Here is a 20,612-nt window from a genome sequence, read left to right on the forward strand (position 1 = left end):
TTTTTAAAGCCTTTTTTTTCTGGCATTGCAACCTGTGGTATTTTTGGGCATGTCAGCATTTTTCCAGGGATCTTCTAGCATGGATGACAACCACCTTTCAGAGTTTTGTGCATTGTGTTATAGCCTGATGCTGGTGGGGGTGGGACGGTGGAGCCAGGTGGAGGTTAATGTGGCGCGAGTGAGAGCCGTTCCCTGTGGACGATGACCTTCCAGAGTTCTTCACGCTTCGATAGGGACGTTCATCAGATGTCATCTTCTGGAAAAGATTAAAGAAAACGGACGGCTAGGATTTTCTTCCATGTGGGGATTTTCAACGTCCCAAGGACGTCGACTGTGCCAAACTTGGAAAAGAAGATTGGGATTTTCTTCCATGTGGGCATTTTTTCAAACTTGGAAAAGAAGATTTAAAAAAAAACAACGGACAGCTGGGATTTCCTTTCGAGCTGGGCAGCGCGGAGCCAGGTGGAGGCTGAGGTGGTGCCAGTGAGAGGAGTCCACGTGGAAGGGGAGTGGCTTCTTCTTCTTGTCGTTTTGATTTCAGTTTGGATTTCAGCAAACCAAAAAAAAACTCTCGAAACAGGAAAAAGAAAAACATTCCGTCATTCCAACTTCCGTCATTCTTCCCAATTTCATTTCATAGATTCAATCCATCGCTTGCGCAGATTTTGATTCAATCCGTTTTGCATTTTTCCATTTCGCAGATTCAATCCGTTTTTCCATTCCACCGATTCAATCCTTCCGCGCCGATTTGCGATTCACAATCCGTTTTCCATTCCACAGATCTCAACCCGTTTTTCCATTTCGCGAATTCAATTCAGATTTCGATTCACATTCCGTTTTCCATTTCTCAGATTTCAATCCGTTTTCCATTTCGCGGATTCAATCCTTCCGCACATTTCGCGCACTTTTCAATTTCGCAGCGCAGTCTCGAGGAGCAAGTTTCCGTTCCTTCCTCCCCTTGGCAGACGAAATCCCCTCCATCTTTTCGGATCATAGCCAGTTATACTGTTCTAAGAACACGGCAACTTGTTGGAGTGAAGCGTTTTCCACCTCATTGTATCCTTCAAGTAAGCTCATTATCAGAAGGAGAAGCTCGACCTTCACAAATATCACGTTCTTAAGATTGTTGAGGACCGACGCGTTGTCCAGGCGAAGAATAGTGGTCTGATTAAGCTGCTAGCAGCGGACTACAGAGCTGCAAACCCACAGTTTACAACTCATGCATTCTTTAAGGTTGTAACAGTTGGCTGCACAACATTTCTTACCAGAACTTTTTGCAGTGCGTCGACATATTGAGGATCTCCTTTAGCTTGTTTGTTGCATGCGTACGAAGAGTTCTTACTAGTTGCAGGCACATCCTTATGTTCAATATCAAGCTTGAAACATGCCAGCTCCTCATCTTTCAAGGTATCAATAGTGCTATCGACCCTCTTTGGCGGTCGGACTCTGTTTTTGTTTCATTATCAATGTTTGAATTTCAATATCCCTGCAGATTGTTCAAGAGGGCATTTAAGAATTCCAAAAGAGATGGCAGTTTCCAGGACGATGCTTCGGATAGCTCGTTCTTTGGTAGTAATAGCCAGCTTAAGCGAGACCTTACCGATACATGCTATGCTTGCACAAGAAAGGAACTTCCACGCTTTCATTCAGTGTGCTGTGAACAAAATCATCCACTTTTTTGGGAAGTCAACGCAGGTTCTTCGGTTTATCCTGTCAACGGTGAAAGTTACGACAGACAGAGTCAAACTCTCAACAAGACCCGCAGAAAGAAAACATGCAGTAGATGGATATTTGGTGCAGTACAAGATCCCCGAAGGAAGTCTATACAGACAATTAATCAATGGTTTCTTCTTTTACGTTGTGTTACATTAGCAATAGATCCGCTTTTCTTCTATGTAGTCGCAGTGTCTGCTCAGTATTCTTGTGTCTACCTCGAAGGAACCTTTGCCATATTGATGACAAGCCTGCGCACGGCAAGTGATGCAGTGCACGTACTGCACATGTGCCTACAGTTGAAGTTGGCTTACGTCTCCAAAGAGTCTCTGGTAATTGGTCGTGGTAACCTTGTATGGGATGCTCGCAAAATTGCACTTCATTATCTCCGTCCTGGTGGAGGTTTTTGGTTTGACTTGTTTGTGATTCTGCCTGTACCCCAGGTAAGACAGTCATATGTAGCATTTATCATTTTCGAATCCCAAGTAATGAAAGAGAATGGCTCAATCTTTTCTACAGTTGTATCTTTTAACTCCATGTGCGACGGGCATATTCAGCATGGGTGAGAGTGTGCCATGGTCCTATGTGAGAGTGTCATCTGATATGAATGTTAGCTGTAAATTATTCCTGTATCGCAGGTTGTGTTTTGGGTGGTATTGCCAAACATGATAAAGGAAGGACGTGTTTCATCAGTAATGACAGTGCTGCTATTAAGTTTTCTTTTTCAATACATACCAAAAATTTATCATTTGATCAGTCTTGGACGGCGCATGCGACACATCACTGGCTATGTCTTTGGCACAGTCTGGTGGGGATTTGCATTGAACTTGGCAGCATATCTGCTTGCAGCTCACGTACGTGCAATATAACATCTTTCGTAATTATGCTTTTTTAACTGCAGGTTTTTGCTTTAGAATGATGTTTCTCAATGGGCAAAAATTGTGAAGACTATTTTTTAGTGTGATCAGATCCAATAAGGAGCAAACTCTCAAGGTTGATCTTAATTGTTGGAAAGCCAATGAATAGAAAATCAGGCCTTGATTCTAAAAATGTGTTATGGGACTCCCACATGGTGCTGTCTGCCTGGCCCTTTATTATAAAGCTATGATTAAATTGAATTCCCTCTGATTGTTTCCCTACTCCTCCTCGCTTTCTTTTCAGAACATACTTCTTAATTTGCTTTGTCCATGCATGCATTTGTATACTTCCAACTCATCATTCCGTGTGTAATCATTAAAACTTGGATCAGGTCTTTGTTCTTACTACGCTATGTGTGGTCACCTTGTCCTTCACTGTGTGGCTTGTCTCAGCATGCGAAAATTGTCTAGGAGTTTCATCTTGACACTCTTCAATACAAGAGCAGATTGCTGTGTAGGAGAAATTCCAAGGCCCACTTGATAGCTGAAGTACTTAGAAGGTAGACGAAACCTGAACCCCAATCCAAAAAGGCCTCATCAATGATCCAAAAGCCATAGGATTTGTGCCAATTAATGTGGGCTCTTGCTAGGACAAAACAAATCCAAAAGCTGTCCTGAAAGCAATAAGGGCATCCAAAAAGATGGTCTTGTCATCTGCAAGCTCACCATCCAACAAATCCAAAGCTGTCCTGAAAGCAGTAAGGGCATCTAAAAAGACGGCCATGTTAGGCTGGGATCTAAGCAAAAGACTCGCAGCCTTTGTCACGAATAAGTACAAAAGAGTAGCAAGCGGGCACCCGTACCAGATTGAACTGGAAATCTGAAATCTATCTTCCCTAGAACCCTCTTATAAGAACTTGTGGGATGATCTATAGAAGAGCATATCTCTGTGATCCAAGGGTCATAACCGCCAAAACGCATCCACTTACCTTTTAAGAAACCTCAGTCTACTCTGTCATAAGTTTTCTCAAATTCTAAAAGTAGAGTAGCAAGGTCCCGACTGCTATGTCTAGCCCACTCTGAGGCCTCCCAAAATGAGTAGATATTATTGAAAATATTACGGCCATGCACAAAGCCAGTTTTTTGTATCGGGGGATCAAATTCGGAAGTAAGGTCTGCAAGCGTAGATTGATTGCCTTCATTAATATTTTAAAAGTTGTGCCTAATAGTCTAACTTGCCTTCTAATTTCAGGACTCCCTTTAGGGAAGACAAATGAGAGCTAGGTGAACGTGAAGAAGACATAAATAAAAAGGGTCAATCCTTCCAAGGTAGGGCATTTGCCCTTATGCAGGGCTACTAATATAATCATGTGGTGAAAGGTGCATCAAGTGAGATCCTCATATCGAGAGTCATCAATAGGAACAATTTGCCAAACCCTCAATGTGGTCCTATCTCTCTCACGTGTGTCAGGGTCTGCTATGAGAAGGGAAGCATAGTGAAACCAAACCTTAGGGTCTTGGGCACTCTTTGGCCAAAATCGCAGCAGTGCTAGGCACCCGGTAAAGAATTCACAGCAAGTACAGGCGGCTGAAACAGAAATCGCTGTAGGTTCTCCCTCTCTGGGCACTCGCACATGCAGATGATACAAGATCTTGGAGCTAGAGTAAATCACAATTCAGCTTGGAGGAGAGAAAGTTGATTCGCAGTAAGATAGAACTCTGGGAGTGGGGGAGAGAAGACAAAAGGCCCCAGAAATAAGGGCTGGACCTCCTAAAGGTCTTTATTACAATAGAATAATCTTTTTACAACTTGCTCTTGAAAGAGCATAGAACTGAGTACAAGTCTGAATACATATGGGATTCCTAGGGCCTTTCTTTTATAGATTTACCTAGCAAAAAGCTAGGGCCTGCTTTCTAAAGCTACTTCTACATAAAAGCCAAGCTTTCAAGCTTTTCTTCCTAAATTGGAGGCTGTAGGCGCCTTTTTATTCTTGTGGGCTCTCTTTTAAAGAGGCGCCCCCTTGTCCTTGCTTGAGAGCCTTGTGGAACATGCTTTTTGTGCTTTTCTCCCCAATCTTGGGTCTTTTTTGCACTCTCTTGGGTCCTACACATTGCACAAACAAATTCCAACACTTTAACCCATTAGAGGTTAGCGAAATGCATACATTCCTAGTTCTTGGACTATTTCTAGTCCCTTGTGGGCATCCCCACAGTTCTCTTTTTACAATGCAAGGCAAAAGTAGAAACAATAAAACTTATTCTTGGTTAACTAACTTCACCATTCTTTGGCTGAAGTTGATTCTAATAAAGATTACTCTTTATTTCTTAAGAGAGTCCCAAATGGTGACATCCCCTCGGCTTCTAAACAGTTGTCCTCAATTGAAAGCTTCTTGATACAACTGTGTAATTCGAGGATACTCAAAGAAGAATTCCTCATCCACCCACTTGGCATCAAGTGCCGAATAATTCTTAAACTTGACAAGGTATCTATGGATAACCTTGCCTCTTTGATATACAATTTGTTCTGGTTGGAGAATCTCCTCCATCTCTTCCACCTCAGGTGGCTCTTCTTGAACTGGTCGTGTGGGTTCTTGTTCTTGATACTTCTTTAGAAGACTCACATGAAAAGCATTGTGAATCTTCCAAGTCTCAGGCAGCTTGGGTAGCACGTAGCACCTAGTCTCCTTCTTGGAGATTTATCTCTCTCTGGTGCTTGTCAACTACCTTCTTTTGCTTTTGTTGAGATATTTCAATTGATGTCCAAACTTGAGAGAAAGCTGTATCTAAGTCTCAGGCATACTAGTCGGCTGCAAATATCTCGTCCTTTGTTCTGAGGATAGGTGACATAATCACCTTTCCATAAATAACTTAGCTTTTCTTAATGGAGCTATGAACAGTGTTATTGTATGCTAATTCCAGAAGAGGAGATACTTTTCCCATTCGACCTTTTGCTCGGATGCATAGCACATGAGAAGATCCAATACGGTGGAATTGGCATTCTCACCTTGTCCATTTGAGTGAGGATGAAAAGAAGATGAAAAGTCCAACTTCATACCCATATTATCAAATAATGCTCGCCAGAATAAACTAGTCATCCTGGGGTCTCGATCACCAACAATCAACTTAGGTATGAAAATCTGTGCCAAAAACAATTTGGCCATGCGGTCTGCCTTAATAGTTTTTCTTACTGGAATGAAATGGGCCTGCTTGCTGAACCTGTCAATGATGGTCCATATCCCATCATTCCCGTATTTGGATCTAGGAAGATCAAATATGAAATCCATGGCAATACTTTCCCATGGTCCCTACGGTATGGGCAATGGCATGAGAAGTCCTAGGGTCTTGTACCTATCATACTTTACCTTTTGGCACGTAAGACATTTAGTTACAAATTTGTGAATGTCTTTCCGCATCCCTGGCCAAAAGAAATATCTCTCAATGGCTTGTGTAGTAGACAAAATATCTCGATGCCCTGCATAAGGAGGAGCATGACATTCTTCCAAAACTTTGGCTCGCATGTCTTGGGTCACACAAAGATGATCATCTTTCATGAGAAATCCGTCTTTCAGTGTATACTGGCTGGATGAAACTCCTGCTGAATATTTCTCATCGTCTCTCCGAAATTTGGATCCTGTAAATAAAGCTCTTTCATGGCCTCCAAGTCCCGGTGATATGCTATGGTGACATTATTCACTTTAGGCCTTGTAGATAAAGCATCCGCAACTCTGTTCCGAGCTCCTAGAGTATAGACAATCTGAAAATGAAACATGGACATACGATTTGCCCACTTTATCTGCTTTTCGGAGATCTTGGTCTGAGTCAAGAAATACTTGAGGCTCCGGTGGTTTGTCTTGATTGTAAAGTCAGCTCTAGGAAGATAATTCTTCCAAATATTTAAAGCATGAATAACTACTAGTATCTCTCTCATAAACACACAAAAACATTTGGCATCACGCAGCCTCCTGTTTTCATAAGCTTTCATAAGCTATAACCTGACCTTCTTGATGGAGGGTTGTTCCCACACACTCTCCACATGCATCGCAGTCCACATCAAACGGTTTCTGTAAATCTGGAACAACGAGAATAGGCTCGGTCATTAGCTTTTCTTTGAGAGTATTAAAAGCTGTCCTTTGTCTTTCTCCCCACCTGCAAACTACGTTTTCCTTGGTCAAGTCATGTAAGGGGGCTGCTATATCAGCAAAGTGTCGGATGAAGCATCTGTAATAGGAACAAAGCCCAAGAAAGGTGCGTACTTCATGTACCGAGGTGAGCTCTGGCCATTCCTGTGTAGCTTTAATCTTGGCTGGATCCATCCGAATCCCTTCCTTAGAAATAATGTGTCGAAGATAATGAATCTCGTCAAGAAAGAATTCACTCTTTTTGGCATTAATAAAAAGCTTATGATTTCTAAGTTCTTGAATTGTGCCCTTTATGCTCTTCTTCTATCTTAGAAAAGACCAAAATATCATCAAAGAAAGTGCCTATAAAGTGGATTTGAAAATTTTGTCCATCCTATGATTGAAAGTGGCTGGTGCATTGGTAAGCCCAAAAGGCATCACCAAAAACTCATTAAGTCCAAAAGTGGTCCAAAAATCTGTGTTATGGACATCTTGTGGGTGGATCCTTATGTGATGATATCCACTTTTTAAGTCAATATAGCTGAAAATCGTGGCCCCTTTCAGTCTGTCCAAAATATCATCTATGCGAGGGATTGGAAACCTGTTCTTGACTGTCATTTTATTAAGAGCTTTATAATCCACACACATACGATAAGAACCATCCTTCTTTTGAACTAAGAGCACTCGTGAACAAAAGGGTGAGGAATTGGGTCTAATAAGTACTTTGGAGAGCAAATCTTGTACCTGTTCCATAATATTCTTCAGTCTGGGCCGTGCTCACACGATAAGGTGGTCGATTCGGGGGTTTACTTCCTGGAAGGAGCTCTATAACATGATCTTTAGGCCGTTCTGGAGGAAGCTCTCCTGGTAGAGAATCTGAAAAACAATCTTTGAAATATTCTAGATACTGAATTTTTTCTTTTTCTAAGGGACTTATTCCCACTTGAGGTTCACGCCCTCTCTCTTTAACAAAGACCATATATGCAGAAATTGCAGACTTTATTGATTCAGCAATGGAAATATTTGACACAACTAGAATGGTCTCGCCTTTTCCCTTGGCCAAAATCTTGTGTTGCTTATTCCGATGCACAAAACCGAGAGTTCTTGCTTTAGAATCAAGAACTACCTCCTTTCTATGGAACCACGGCATACCCAAAATAGCATCATAATGCTTGAGAGGTGAAACATAAAACTCTTTGTGGTCTACATAGTCTGTACATGAATTCTGAGCTTTCCAATCAAAGGTGTGACTTTGACTAGATCCCCTTCAAAAACATGCTCTGCATCCAAAGATAATCCGAATTTTTCGGTTTTAATTCCTAGCCTCAAAGCTAGATCTTTTGAAATGAAATTATTGGTAGCTCCTCGATAAAAAAGAATTAAAGCATTCTGATCTCTTACTTCACCCCACACGAGGCAAAGCTCTTGGTTTCCTCGTTCTGTGGTTCTGCCCAACATATCTAGGACTCCTCCCGGCACTGGCTTTGGTAGTTCTCTTGGTGTTTTCTACTCCCTTGGATGCGCAGGCCTTTCGGGGCACTGGGCAGCCATATGCCCTTCTTTTTCACAATGGAAACACTCACCCTCCTTTCAGAAGGTTTCAATATGTTCTGGAGTAAACTTTGACTTCCCTTTACAAGGATTGAATGGGCCCCTCGGCTTCAGAGGCTGAAATCTCCTTGCACCTTGGGATTGGTGCCACAACTCTCTTGCTAGTATCCACACCCTTCCCTTTTTCTGCCATAGTGTGAAGGAGGTCTTCCCTTATCAGTCCAACCACCGGAGCTAAATGCATCAAATCTCGGAGCTTACTTGCGTTTGTATGTTGGGAAGCAATCCCACTCAATACTTCTGAAGCTTCGTCTTTTCTGAAATTTCTTTGAAGGGTGTGATATGAAGATAAGCTGTCCAAAAGTTTTGATTATATGTCTCGATGGTGTTAGAGGCTGCCATGCACACACTTTCCCAGGCTGTATGAACATCATCAAAGAAATTCTTGGGCAAAAATTGCTTCATAAACTCTTTCCATGTCTTTGGAGCCTCTTTTGCAGCTGAAAGAGCTCCCCATCAAGCATAGGCACTGTTTGTCACTTGAAGACTTACAATATTTCACTTGGACTTGTCGCGATAGTGCCCCGTTTTGAAGGCTATTTCAAACTGACAAATGAACTGCAAAGCTTTTTTAGTGGCTCCATACTTTTCATTAAAAGTAGGGAACTTGACCGACTTACCACCTTCCTTGAGGTCTCTGCTTCAAGATGTGGATCTCCTTCTTCTGCGCTTATGACAAGAGCGTCCCTGGGATGTAGAAGAAGATGAGGAAGAGAAAGATGAAGAAGAAGAACTTGAAGATGATGGGCATGAACTGGGAGATCTCCTTCCATGCTTTCGGCTTCGTCTCTCGTGAGGCTTCGAGCTCCTCCCTCTTTTTCTTGAAGTATGACGGTTTTGGTGTGATGCAAGACTCCATGAACACTTCCTTGAAGAATGCTTAGAAAAATATTTTGATGGAGAAGTCAGAGAAAGCTTTGATCTCCCTTTTCTTTTGGTGACATTGAAACTTGCTTGGTCATCATCTCCTCGAATAGATGCTGAAATCGAGGCTTTCTCTTCAGAGACTGAAACTCCCTGATCTTTGCTTTCACAAATCCTTCACTAAGGTCATCTTCAAATCCCTTAGAATGCTTCTTACTGGATCATCTAGAGGCTGAACTGGGCCCTTTGGTAGCTCAACTCCAGTGCTCCTAAACCACGATGTGGGAGATGGAAAGTGGAACCCACCTAATCAACTTGATTGCGCCTAAAGTAATCAACTATAAAGCCCCTACTCCTTTCAAGGAGGTTAACGCTTACGGGTGAAGATGGGAGCCGGCCCGATGGGCGATGAAGTATGTGTGGAACAAAATTACAAAAAATAATATATACGATTTTCTTGTTGACCCATGCAGCAAGCCTGCTCTGAGTGCCGTGCAAATTGGCAGAGGCGATTACTGAGGGTTTCGCCCGTCGCTGAGTGACGTTTGCCTAACAAATGCGATTATCGAGGTCTCGCAATATGCGCATGACAGATGTCTTTGCTGAGTCTGTAGACCGTTGCTACCAAGGAAAGTAGCAAAACCATGCTCTGATACCACTGAAAGCAAACGTTAAGGGTCCTGGGCACTCTTTGGCCAAAATTGCAGCAGTGCTAGGTAACCGGTAAAGAATTCGCAGCAAGTACAGGCGTCTGAAACAGAAATTGCAGAAGATTCTCCCTCTCTGGGCACTTGCACATGCAGATGATACAAGATCTTGGAGCTAGAGTAAATCACAATTCAGCCTGGAGAAGAGATAGTTGATTCGCAATAAGATAGAACTCTGGGAGTGGTGGAGAGAAGACAAAACACCACACTAGGGCCCAGAAATCAGGGCTGGACCCCCAAAGGTCTTCATTGCAATAGAATAATCTTTGTACAACTGGCTTTTAAAAGAGCATAGAACTGAGTATAATTCTGAATACATCTGAGGGGGCCTTTCTTTTATAGACTTGGCCTAGCAAAAAGCTAGGGCCTGCTTTCTAAAAGCTACTTCTACATAAAAGCCAAGCTTTCAAGCTTTTCTTCCTAAGTTGGAGGCTTTAGGCGCCTTTTTAGTCTGGTGGGCCCTCTTTTAAAGAGGCGCCTTCTTGTACTTGCTTGAGAGCCTTGTGGGACATGCTTTTTATGCTTTTCTCCCCAATCTTGGGTCCTTTTTGCACTCTCCTGGGTCCTACACATTGCACAAACAAATTCCAACACTTTAACTCATTAGAGGTTACCGAAGTGCATGCATTCTTAGTTCTTGGACTAATTCTAGTCCCTTGTGGGCGTCCCCACAGTTCTCTTTTACCTTTGCAAGGCAAAAGTAAAAACAATAAAATTTATTCTTGGTTAACCAACTTCACCATTCTTTGACTGAAGTCAATTCTAATAAAGATTACTCTTATTTTCTTAAGAGAAGTCCCAAATGGTGACACATAGTAACATGTAGCAATCTACATGACAGTCAATGGGTTTGGCTGCAAAGTACTGCCAAAGTGAATTAATTGGAAACACTTTCTTTGCCATGTTGAGGACAAGAGGAGAAAAAGTGTTAATTGACTCTACCCCATATCTGAATGCAAAAAGACTTGCATGCATGGTTAAGAAACTCAGCCCTTTGATGAGCCCTTGTTGCAGCAAGGCATTCCTAGATGAGGCATCTCATGTTCTCTTTTGGTCTTCCCTTTTGGCAGATAGCAATCTCTTGTCTAGGGACATCTCGCCTCGTGGTCTTGGCAAGAGAGTGATAGAACTCACTAGTATGAAGAATTGATGCTGCCAAAGCAAGAGAGCACACACCATTCTACAAATAAGACTCCCATAAATGGAAAACTACCACTGACAGCTCCTTTGCATAGAAAGCCTTTGGAATCTTGATTGAGAATCGGCATATGGCTTAAATCGAATGCCTTGTATTTGTTGAAGAAAATAGAAGTGAAGAAGGGAAGGAATGAGACGCATCATTAATGCTGCAAAATTGAAAAATCAATGCATCCTTGGGAGCTTTCTCAAGAGAGAGCAAATGCCACCTTCCGTTCCCCCTCTTTTATTTATGGGTATCTATAATAGCAATGAGTATCATGCATGAATAGATATAAACTTCAGAGAGAGTCACGACTCCAAATCATGTAGCATACATCATGTTATCTATATTGTCCAACTATTAAACGTAAGTTTATATATTAAAAAAATACAAAATCCTACTTCTCGTTTCATTCTCAAAAAAGAGGTCTGTTACGGTTTCTAAAATTAGCTGTTGCTGAACGCAGATGAGAGGGAGGGGAGAAAAGGGAAAAGTAGGACTAACTGAATTAGGAGGGGGTGCTTCAGAGGAGTAAGCATAGTTAATGATTGCATAATAGCATGTAGCATGAATGTTTATTCCAAGGTACTGTCCCAAATGAAACCACTACTTAATAGAGTACTAGTCTAGGAATGTTCTTGGATTCATCTAGGTATATGTACATCATAGTCTAGAACTGACAATGTGAATACATGACATGTGGTAGCAGTAGTAGAACTATGGTTACTAAAAAACTAAAATGTATGTTGTGTAATTGACTTTCTTGGAACATGTGGCAGTCGCCCATAGCACAGCCTTAGATCTCCTATATCTTTGCTTCTAGTGCTCGAATTTAATAAATAGCACAATATCTCTATCCACTGTTTGGCCTTGTATGACTGCCTACAATTGTCTTATAATTTTTATACTTGTGCAACACATAGACCTTTATGAAAGATCAAGGCCCTATGGCTGAAACGCGAGTGCACTATGCTCACCAATGATTGGGTTGATGTGTGCATGAGAGGTTCAACTAATATACCGATCCCTTGTTGACATGGTACTATTTGCATGTGTGGTATTGATGCAAGTGGACTTTGACTGTCTATCAATGCCAAATGATTGTTTGGGCAATTAGAAGGATGCGGGGGTAGGACAAGCTGTGCCAGTAGTATCACAGATAATGTTATTCTAACACAGGTGAGATGATTCAAGGGAAATACCGTTTCATTTTGTGGACCCACCCCATGAGCCAACTACTCACTCAACTTGCTTCATGAGGATTTAGGAAAGTTGGATTGCGTAAGTGACATGGTCGAGCAGGCTAATTTCATCCCTGTTTTTTCAGGAGGAGGAAAAAAGCCCTGTTTGTTGTCGAGGACAATCAAGTAGGGCTAGTGACTGTGTGGCTTCACCTCATTCTGACTGTTATCTCCAAAGAATGAAGATGCTAGCAAGGTCGGAAGAAACATGATGTAGTGCAGGTGTAGCTGTAAATTTTTAATCCCTTCTTGCCTGTGAAGTTCTGGTCTGTTGTGGATATCATGATGCGTCTTTACTTTGTTTATGTATCACAGGATTTTGAGTGGTGGGCCCTCTTTATGAGTTTAAATGTTCTAGGACACCCAAAGCCCGTGACACATGATATATGTGTTAATGAAATATAAGCTATCACTAGTGTCTTCGTTACTTGTTTTACATTGATGTCTGAGCTCACTTCAAAGCAACTAATACCCTTCTTCACAGGTATTTGGTAGTAGCTGGTATCTATTGGCATCCCAACGAGTTTCTACTTGTCTCATTACACAATGCCAAGAATTGAACGGATGCAGTCTTAGTTTTTTGGGCTGTTCTCATCCTATATCATACGGAGGTCTAGTAAATGATACGCCAGGGTCCGGGAATATTAACCAAACTGCCTTTTCCAATTGCTTCATTGAGACTAGTTCAGTCATTAATTACGGTATCTATCAGTGGGCTATAGCTCTGGCGACAGGGCAAGCCACCTGGCCTTCAAAGATTTTGTTTCCAATCTTTTGGGGTCTGATGACTTTAAGGTATGTTGTAAGCTCAATCGATCTACTGTAGACAAATAGTCTCATTGATGCTAGAAGGGGATGCTATGGGAAATTTCATAATGGAAACTGCATGTTAATCATATCTCATCTAAAATTACAAACCAGAGTCTACCTGATTTTGGACATCAGAGCAATACAATAACACAAGAAAATGATCTCTCTGTTGCTTGTTTTAGCTCCTTTGGTAATGCATTGGTACCAAGCGATCAGACTCTAGAAGATGCCTTCTGTATTATAGTTGTAACATCTGGTCTACTCCTTTTCACATTACTTATTGGAAATATCCAGGTATGCCTGAGCAATGTAAACTCTCCTCAAGTATTGTATCTTTCATATGTGATCTGTTTCTTTTTTGTTTTTTAATACATACATCTTTTCCTCTGCTGTATATTTCTCTTACTAAGCCTATGTGATAACCTGGGCATATTTCTTCCTTGAGATAGGTATTCTTACAGGCAATCACATCCAAAAAGGAAGAGATGAAGTTAAAGATGAGAGATCTTGAATGGTGGATGCGACGGCGACAACTTCCAGCACGATTAAGACATCGGGTACGCAGATATGAACGGCATCATTGGGCTGCAACACGAGGTGTAGATGAAAAGAATATAATTTGCAATCTACCAGAAGGGTTGAGACGTGACATCAAGAGACACCTTTGTCTTGACCTTGTTCGTCAGGTAAAAACCTTTTTGAGCAACGAAAGTAATTGATCCTTGCAAAAATAAAACTACAGTAATGTGCAGAGTGGGAATACAAGATTCGTTTTGTTTCTTGCCCTTAAATTAATTTGTAATCTTTGCAGGTGCCCCTTTTTGAGCAGATGGACAATCTTGTCCTTGACAATGTTTGTGACCGTGTTAAGCCGCATCTTTTCACGAAGGGAGAAACGGTAAATTTTATTTCTCTCCAATATATTATAACATTTGCAGCATTTTCTTATAGTTCAGTGAAATTTCCCTTTTGACATGATTCTTGGGGCCTTAGGTTCAGTCCAGGACAATTACTGTACCATCACTGACAAGGCACTCATCATTGATTGCACAACTCCACTATGTGGTAGGGTTTGAACTTAAAATTACCGGAACGTCACAGTGAACTAGATTAGCATCCTGGCTGCTAGTATCACCTTCATGCCGTAGTAAGTTGTGGACTATAAGGCATAGGCGAGTGACAAAATTTAGTTAATGATGCCTCCTATACTTCATTGAATTATTGTCATGATGTATCTCTAGAATCCACCGGTTATAACCAAGTATGATACTTTAGTGACCTTTTCGGACATTCCCTACTTTTTTGGTGAGCTTTTTTGCCCTGAAGTAATGTTATATTGGAAACAATATAAACATGATTCAAAGGTAGTACTTTTTGAACACATAATGAAACCCATATATGCGTCATAATAAAACCTATAACAAGTTCTACAAGAACACATGGCTAAATACATACATACTTCATTCAAACTTAAGACGTCATGGTCAAACACATGATCAAATCAATACATACATTTGATGATCAAACCACATGATTGAATTCAAGATATCAGAGACAAGGGGTTCTCATTGCATATAGACCAATCCAAATAAAAAATTTATGTAGGATCAATCCATCGTAAGGGAGATCAAAATCTGGCCTCCAATACCAATGTGCATGACTTGTTTGGAAGCATTTTTAAGCACCTTTAAAATTTTCCCTCTTTAATGGGTTTTAGAAGTGAAAATATCATGTTAATTTCGAGTGAGTTTTGAGGAAACATTTTTAGGGGTCTTTAAGTTGCAAGCTCCTACGACATCCTTGAAAATATGGGAGCTTCTCTCGCCCTTTTCTCACACATATGGAATCAACCATCTCTCTCTCTCTCTCTCTCTCTCTCTCTCTCTCTCTCTCTCTCTTTGTAAACATCTTTCAATATTAAAATACTCGAGATACATGATAGCTAATACATTTTCTTTCTTGGTAAGAGTAGAAATTGAAAGAGTCAATTTCAGGCCCCCAGAGGACGATAATAATAGTTTCTTTCTTTCTTTCTTTCTTTCTCTCTCTCTCTCTCTCTCTCTCTCTCTCTCTCTCTCCACGCTTATTTCTTGATCTTCTGTCTTTTTGACAGGTGTGTATGTTTCCAAAAAATGAATGAAATAAATGGGTCAATAAAGGTCCTCTTCCATGGATAGTCCTCTTAAAATGATGTATTCATTTGTTTATTTTCTTGTGTGGCTCGATGTTCCTCATTAGTCCTTGGAGCCCAAAGTGAGATGTACTCTGGACAATGAGCCAGCTGTTCCAGCAGCAGATGTGAGTGAGGCAGATGTATAAGCGATCTTGTCCCATGCGTTCAACTTACCTTGACATGCAGTATGAACCATTTTAGGTCTATTTATCAGGCCTGGCATGTGAGTTCCAGGATGTTGGTGCATTGGTCTCCTAGACCTTTGAGTTGGTCATGCATCCATGCATGATGAGCCTTTGAGCCATGTTAGTTCAGCCTCTGAGTCTATACCATGCTCACTAGCCTCTGAGCCATGCTCACTTGCCTCTGAGTTAGCATGGGAGCCATGTCTAGTTCTAGACGTCATTGCACAGTCCGATGATCTTCATTGTCATGTTCTGTTCTTGGTTCCAATCCAGTAGTCACTCACCTTTCCTCCATGAGGGGGTGTTAGGAAATGGATTCAAGTTGAGTCAGTTTTAATGCATTCTAGTGAGTTCAGTGTGAGTTTTAGTCTAGTGTGTCCTATGGATGTCGCATGTCACATTGGGAGCTATCCCATATGAATTGGTATTCATATGTGTGTGTATGCTCTAATTAAGTGCTGTACTTGTCACTTGTGACATCAATCAAGTATTAAGCCTATAAGCTCTTTGGTTAGCATGTGAGTACTTTCATTTTGTTCATTGCTCTTGCTATTTCATTTCCATTTCATTATGTCTCTCTTTGAAAATCATTCTCTCTCTCTCTAGCCTACCCTCTCTCTCTCTCTCCCTCTCCACACCATGTGCCTTAAAGACTCACTCCAGCTTTTGCTCAAACATTGGAGGTCCACTGGTGGATCATCGTTGGTTGGAGGTGTGTCGACGTCGCTTGCTACTGTGCGGCTTTTGTTATCGTTGTTGCTCTTCAAGGTAGGTGCACCAAATCTTCTCCTTAAGGCCTATTCTGTGCTAATATGCATGGTCTAATCCCTCAAGTTCGGGCTCGTTGTGTGGAGGTTATTGTACAAACCTAGGCTAAATAACTATGTCAGCAAATGGTCGTTGCTCTCCTCAACCATAGGGAAAGCTTTGGAATCTGCCATTCATCCTCACATTGTCTGGTCGGGGACTCTGGAGGCCACGATTAAATGCCTTGCATATCCATATGCCAACATAAAGGTGCCTTTGCTAGGTGTCAATCAAGTCTCTTACTACCTTAGCAAACTCGGGAGCAAGCTAATTCCTATCTTGGAAATAACTAGGAAATAACTACCATATCTATAGATTATGTTATTTGGTGGCATCATCCACTTTTTGTAGGATGGTCAACACAAAGTCACTATATGCTTGTAGTAGGTACTGGCCTTCGTCAAGGTAGTTCCGAGTAGCTGCTCCACCTTACCAATAACTGCGCAAAATAAGAGAGCAATTGCTGCATTATCGAAGGCGACATATTTATAAGACAGTGAGAAACCTCACCCCGCTCGGCTCCAAACGCTTCCATCTGTCTATCTGCCATATCCAAAACTTCTAAATTGAAGGCAGTTGTGGCCCTCTCATAGACCGACACTTCCCCAATTGGGTTAAAATTCTCATCCAAAAACGCCTATTGAAAAACCAAATGGATTGTGCTAGATGTTCAAACCACTCTTGGTCTAATTTGTACAAAGGTCTGGGGGAGGTGACTCCTACAAGTGCCCATATATAATCCACAAATGGTCGTGGGCATGCCGAGCTATCCCATCTATTTGCACCCTATCTGTCCTGATCCTCCATACTACAAGCCCCAAAATTTGTGCTTCCAAGATCAACATTTTCTAACACAAAAGTTGAAGCACTCTGTGCCAATACCACCAGCAGTGTCTGCGTGGTCCTCCCGATCTTTTCTTCTTGGAGGCACACCTGGGTACTCTTTAAGTTGTACAAGATCCTAGAGTAGCGCTTGAATTTACTTGAGAGTCGCTACTCGTTGTTGGAGTTCCTCGTTCTCTCTGCTGCTCTATAGCAGCTCAGCATTGACATTGCTAAGAGACTTCACCCTCTCCTCTTGATGTACCATGCGTTGGTAGACGAGTTCCTAGTCTTGAGTGATCCCATGGCTTCGTTATACTGGTGAAGAAGTCCATGGTCAGAGAGGAGCTGATCAACATGAGCTGCTTGTAAACAAGCAAGCTTTCCATCAGTCTCCTCTCGTTCTTCTAGAAACTCGACAAATTCATCTTTGAGCTCACGGGTGTAGCGTGCATGCTCCTGTCACTCAAAGAGTAGAAACTGTGGGGGTACCCAACTTGCAGCAATGTGCTGGGCTGTCTTGAGCTTCCTGGAGCCCTGTCTCCTTGAGTTACTGCCAATTGGTAGTGAGTACCTCCAACTTTGCAAGGTCTTCAGAGAAAATTAGAGGGTTAATAAGTAACAAGGGCACTAAACCTCCCCATCGTTTTAAGCTCCCCCTCCCTTCCTGCCTTCTAGCTTCCCCTCCCTTCCTGCTATCCTTCCTGCTGTTTCATCTATAGCTGCTGCCTTTCCAAAGTCGTACAAAATCTGTACAAACAGGTACAAAAGCACTGTATGAAATAGGCCGTACTTTTGTTTCACCTCTATTGGTGCACATTTCATCAGCTGGACAGTGACTGTACACATAGACTGCAAAAGTCGTACATACAGATCGTACAAAATCCGTACAAACAGGCACAAATGTGTCGTACAAAATTGGTACAAACCAGCCGTCCTTAAGTTTTGCATCTGTTGGTGCATATTTTTTCAGTCCTTTATCTGGACAGTGGCGGTACACATAGGCTGAGCAAAATCCAATTAAACAGCTGTACCATTGCTGGCTATTTCAGTGCAACAGGCCGTATCATTTCTGGCTTTGTTGGTGGATTTTCCCGAACCAAAAGTCTGCATCGCTGGCTCTGTTTTGTTGGGACATTCAATGGGCTACATAAGCACTAGATTGCTGTACAATGTTGGATGCATTTAGGCTGGAATAGATTCGAGTCTCCAGCTCCTTTTGGCTCCTGCAGCTGTTTTAACTCTATCGTCAATTTTGAGGCAGAATTGTTGACCAAGGCAGCTTCCACGACTTCAGCTTTCTCAGCCCCTCTCAGCCTTCTTTGTCACCCCCTCATTCCCTCCCTCTCTTACCCTCTCCAGAATTGGGAGTGAGTGAAATGAATTGGTAGGATAGACCTCGATGAGACTTTGAAGATTGAAGTATGTTTGGCCATTGGTAGTGAGTGAAATGGACAAATTTGACACGTACGTGAATATAAACTTTGGACAGAAGTAAAAAGGGTTAACATGTGTGGATATGAAGCCAGCAGTGATCCTCTCCATATATGCCGGCACATCTTTGCTGGCAGCAGATCCTTCACATATGTGACTTGTTTGTTAAGGAATTGCAAGGTTCTTTAAAATACTGTCATTGGTACAAGTTTCAGACTGTGGACCTGTTGGGGTTTATTCCTTGCTTAAATCACAGAACAGCAGAGCATAAATGAGAGCTTGCTCCATTTATTTGCAGCTCCCAGTTCTCTATAATGTTTGAAGGGCACTCAGTATGTTCGTGTTGTTTTGTTAAGATGATTGCGCTTTCTATAAACAACTGGGAATTTTCAGTGACGAAGATTGCAGTGAGTTTTAAAAATGCATGTGATGATATTATTACCTTGGTACATTAAACTTGGTATGAGATTATCATCCATAAACACTATCATGTTCTTGACAAGCCAATATGATCATTCTTGCTTGGTTGTTTTCAAGTTTGCAACTAGGTTTCTTTGAATGTGGTAAATGCCTTATAAAAACTCTTTTGGTTTGTCCTCCCTGTCTTTCTGTTGTGGTTTATTGACAAGATAAGCAGTGCTTACTGTTTGCATTTCAGGTTGTTAGGGAAGGGGATCCTGTACAACAAATGCTCTTCGTTGTTCGAGGGCACCTCCACAGCAGTCATGAACTCAGCAATGGGCAGAGGAGCGTATGCTATCTAGGGCCTGGAAATTTCTGTGGAGATGAACTGCTGTCATGGTGTCTTCGTAGGCCATTTGTTGAGCGGCTTCCTCCCTCATTTGCCACACTGACCTCTGTTGATTCTACTGAGGTGTTTGGACTTGAGGCTCAAGATTTAAAGTTTGTTACAGAACACTTTAGATTTAAGTTTGTCAATGAAACGTTGAAGAGGAAAGCACGATATTACTCTTCTGGATGGAGAACATGGGCTGTTGTCACCATCCAGCTTGCATGGAGGCGTCATAAGGCCAGGAAATCGGGCCAGGCTCCAGAATTCCAGACAATGAATGACATTGGACCAAGAATCTCACCGTTGGCTCGTTCTCAATCAGAGCGTGACCGCCTTAGATTTTATGCAGCCATGTTTACATCACCTAAACCTCAGGACCACTTGGAATAGGATCCGTTTTTAGATTCCAAGGAGCTGGTTTTTTATGCTTGTATGGGTTGTGCATGTGTATCTCGTTATTGAAGCTACAATATTGTTTTCTTCACAGTTTTATTCCTCTGTTCAGGGTGCAAAGATCGCAATTCTGATTCTGGTGCCTCCACCCAGTGTGCATATTTGTTCCCAAGGCTTGTGGCTTCCTAGACCCTTGCTAATGCCTGTTGTGTGTATAGCAGCTATTCCATGTTTGTACTAGAGTTACTGTTTCAAGTGGTATCAAAGCCACGACAATAATGGGGAAATGTGGGTTGATTTCAAATTAGAGCACTGGATTTGAGCCTGAAATGTATCTTTGTACCAAAATTCGTTGCTAGAAGTGGTCCCAATCAGGAGCTGTCAGGTGTCAGCCAGTTGGCAGGTTGAAATTTCAGAGTTATTAGAATCTGGATTTTTATGCATCATTGGACTTGTGTGGTGCACCTGATTCTAGAGCTGTGCTCATATTGTGGGCCCCTATAGTATTGTCACTCAGGTATAGTAATTTTATTGAACTGGGTGCAAATCAATTGGAGCATATTGGACTTCATTTTTGCAGGAATGTCTCCATGAATTGGTGCAAGTGTCACATGTGAATAATGCCATCTCAAATTCATGAGTATCTTGAAATTATTGCATCATTGGAACCCCAAATTTTCTCCCATTAGTCTGTAGCTACATGGACAGATTGGCTATGATTTGTACGATTAAGCAGTGTTTAAGGTCAATTTTTGCAAACAATATCGATTAATGATGCTCAGCAAGATAAAAGCAGTCTACTGGACATTCGTCATAGAACCAAGATTTTGGGAGCTTAGGCAAAAAATCAATTTAAGCTATGATATTCATAAGTATACAACAAACTAGAACCAAACTTCAAAGG

General features: G+C 41.7%; 1 protein-coding gene across 1 annotated transcript; it reads left to right on the plus strand.

Moving 5' to 3' along the window:
- Nucleotides 1-653: 653 nt before the first annotated feature.
- On the plus strand, nt 654-19,893 carry LOC147895395 (cyclic nucleotide-gated ion channel 2-like). The gene is made up of 9 exons (XM_087383645.1): nt 654-1,067; nt 1,269-1,407; nt 1,493-2,156; nt 2,352-2,567; nt 12,776-13,086; nt 13,284-13,395; nt 13,551-13,787; nt 13,913-13,999; nt 19,181-19,893. The coding sequence occupies exons 2-9, from the start codon at nt 1,385-1,387 to the stop codon at nt 19,703-19,705; spliced, it is 2,175 nt and encodes a 724-aa protein (XP_087239771.1). The 5' UTR covers nt 654-1,067; nt 1,269-1,384; the 3' UTR covers nt 19,706-19,893.
- Nucleotides 19,894-20,612: the final 719 nt, after the last annotated feature.

Source organism: Dipteris shenzhenensis, chromosome 13, assembly GCF_047967505.1.
Source record: "Dipteris shenzhenensis isolate YYH24624 ecotype China chromosome 13, Dip_SZ_1.0, whole genome shotgun sequence".
Classification (NCBI taxonomy): Eukaryota; Viridiplantae; Streptophyta; class Polypodiopsida; order Gleicheniales; family Dipteridaceae; genus Dipteris; species Dipteris shenzhenensis.

Excerpts from the sequence above, each read along its gene's own strand:
- LOC147895395 (XM_087383645.1), top strand. The coding sequence starts at position 1,385 with ATGCCAGCTCCTCATCTTTCAAG. Across the intron at positions 2,568-12,775 it reads CATATCTGCTTGCAGCTCAC|GTATTTGGTAGTAGCTGGTA; the intron begins GTACGTGCAATA and ends CCTTCTTCACAG. Across the intron at positions 13,396-13,550 it reads TACTTATTGGAAATATCCAG|GTATTCTTACAGGCAATCAC; the intron begins GTATGCCTGAGC and ends TCCTTGAGATAG.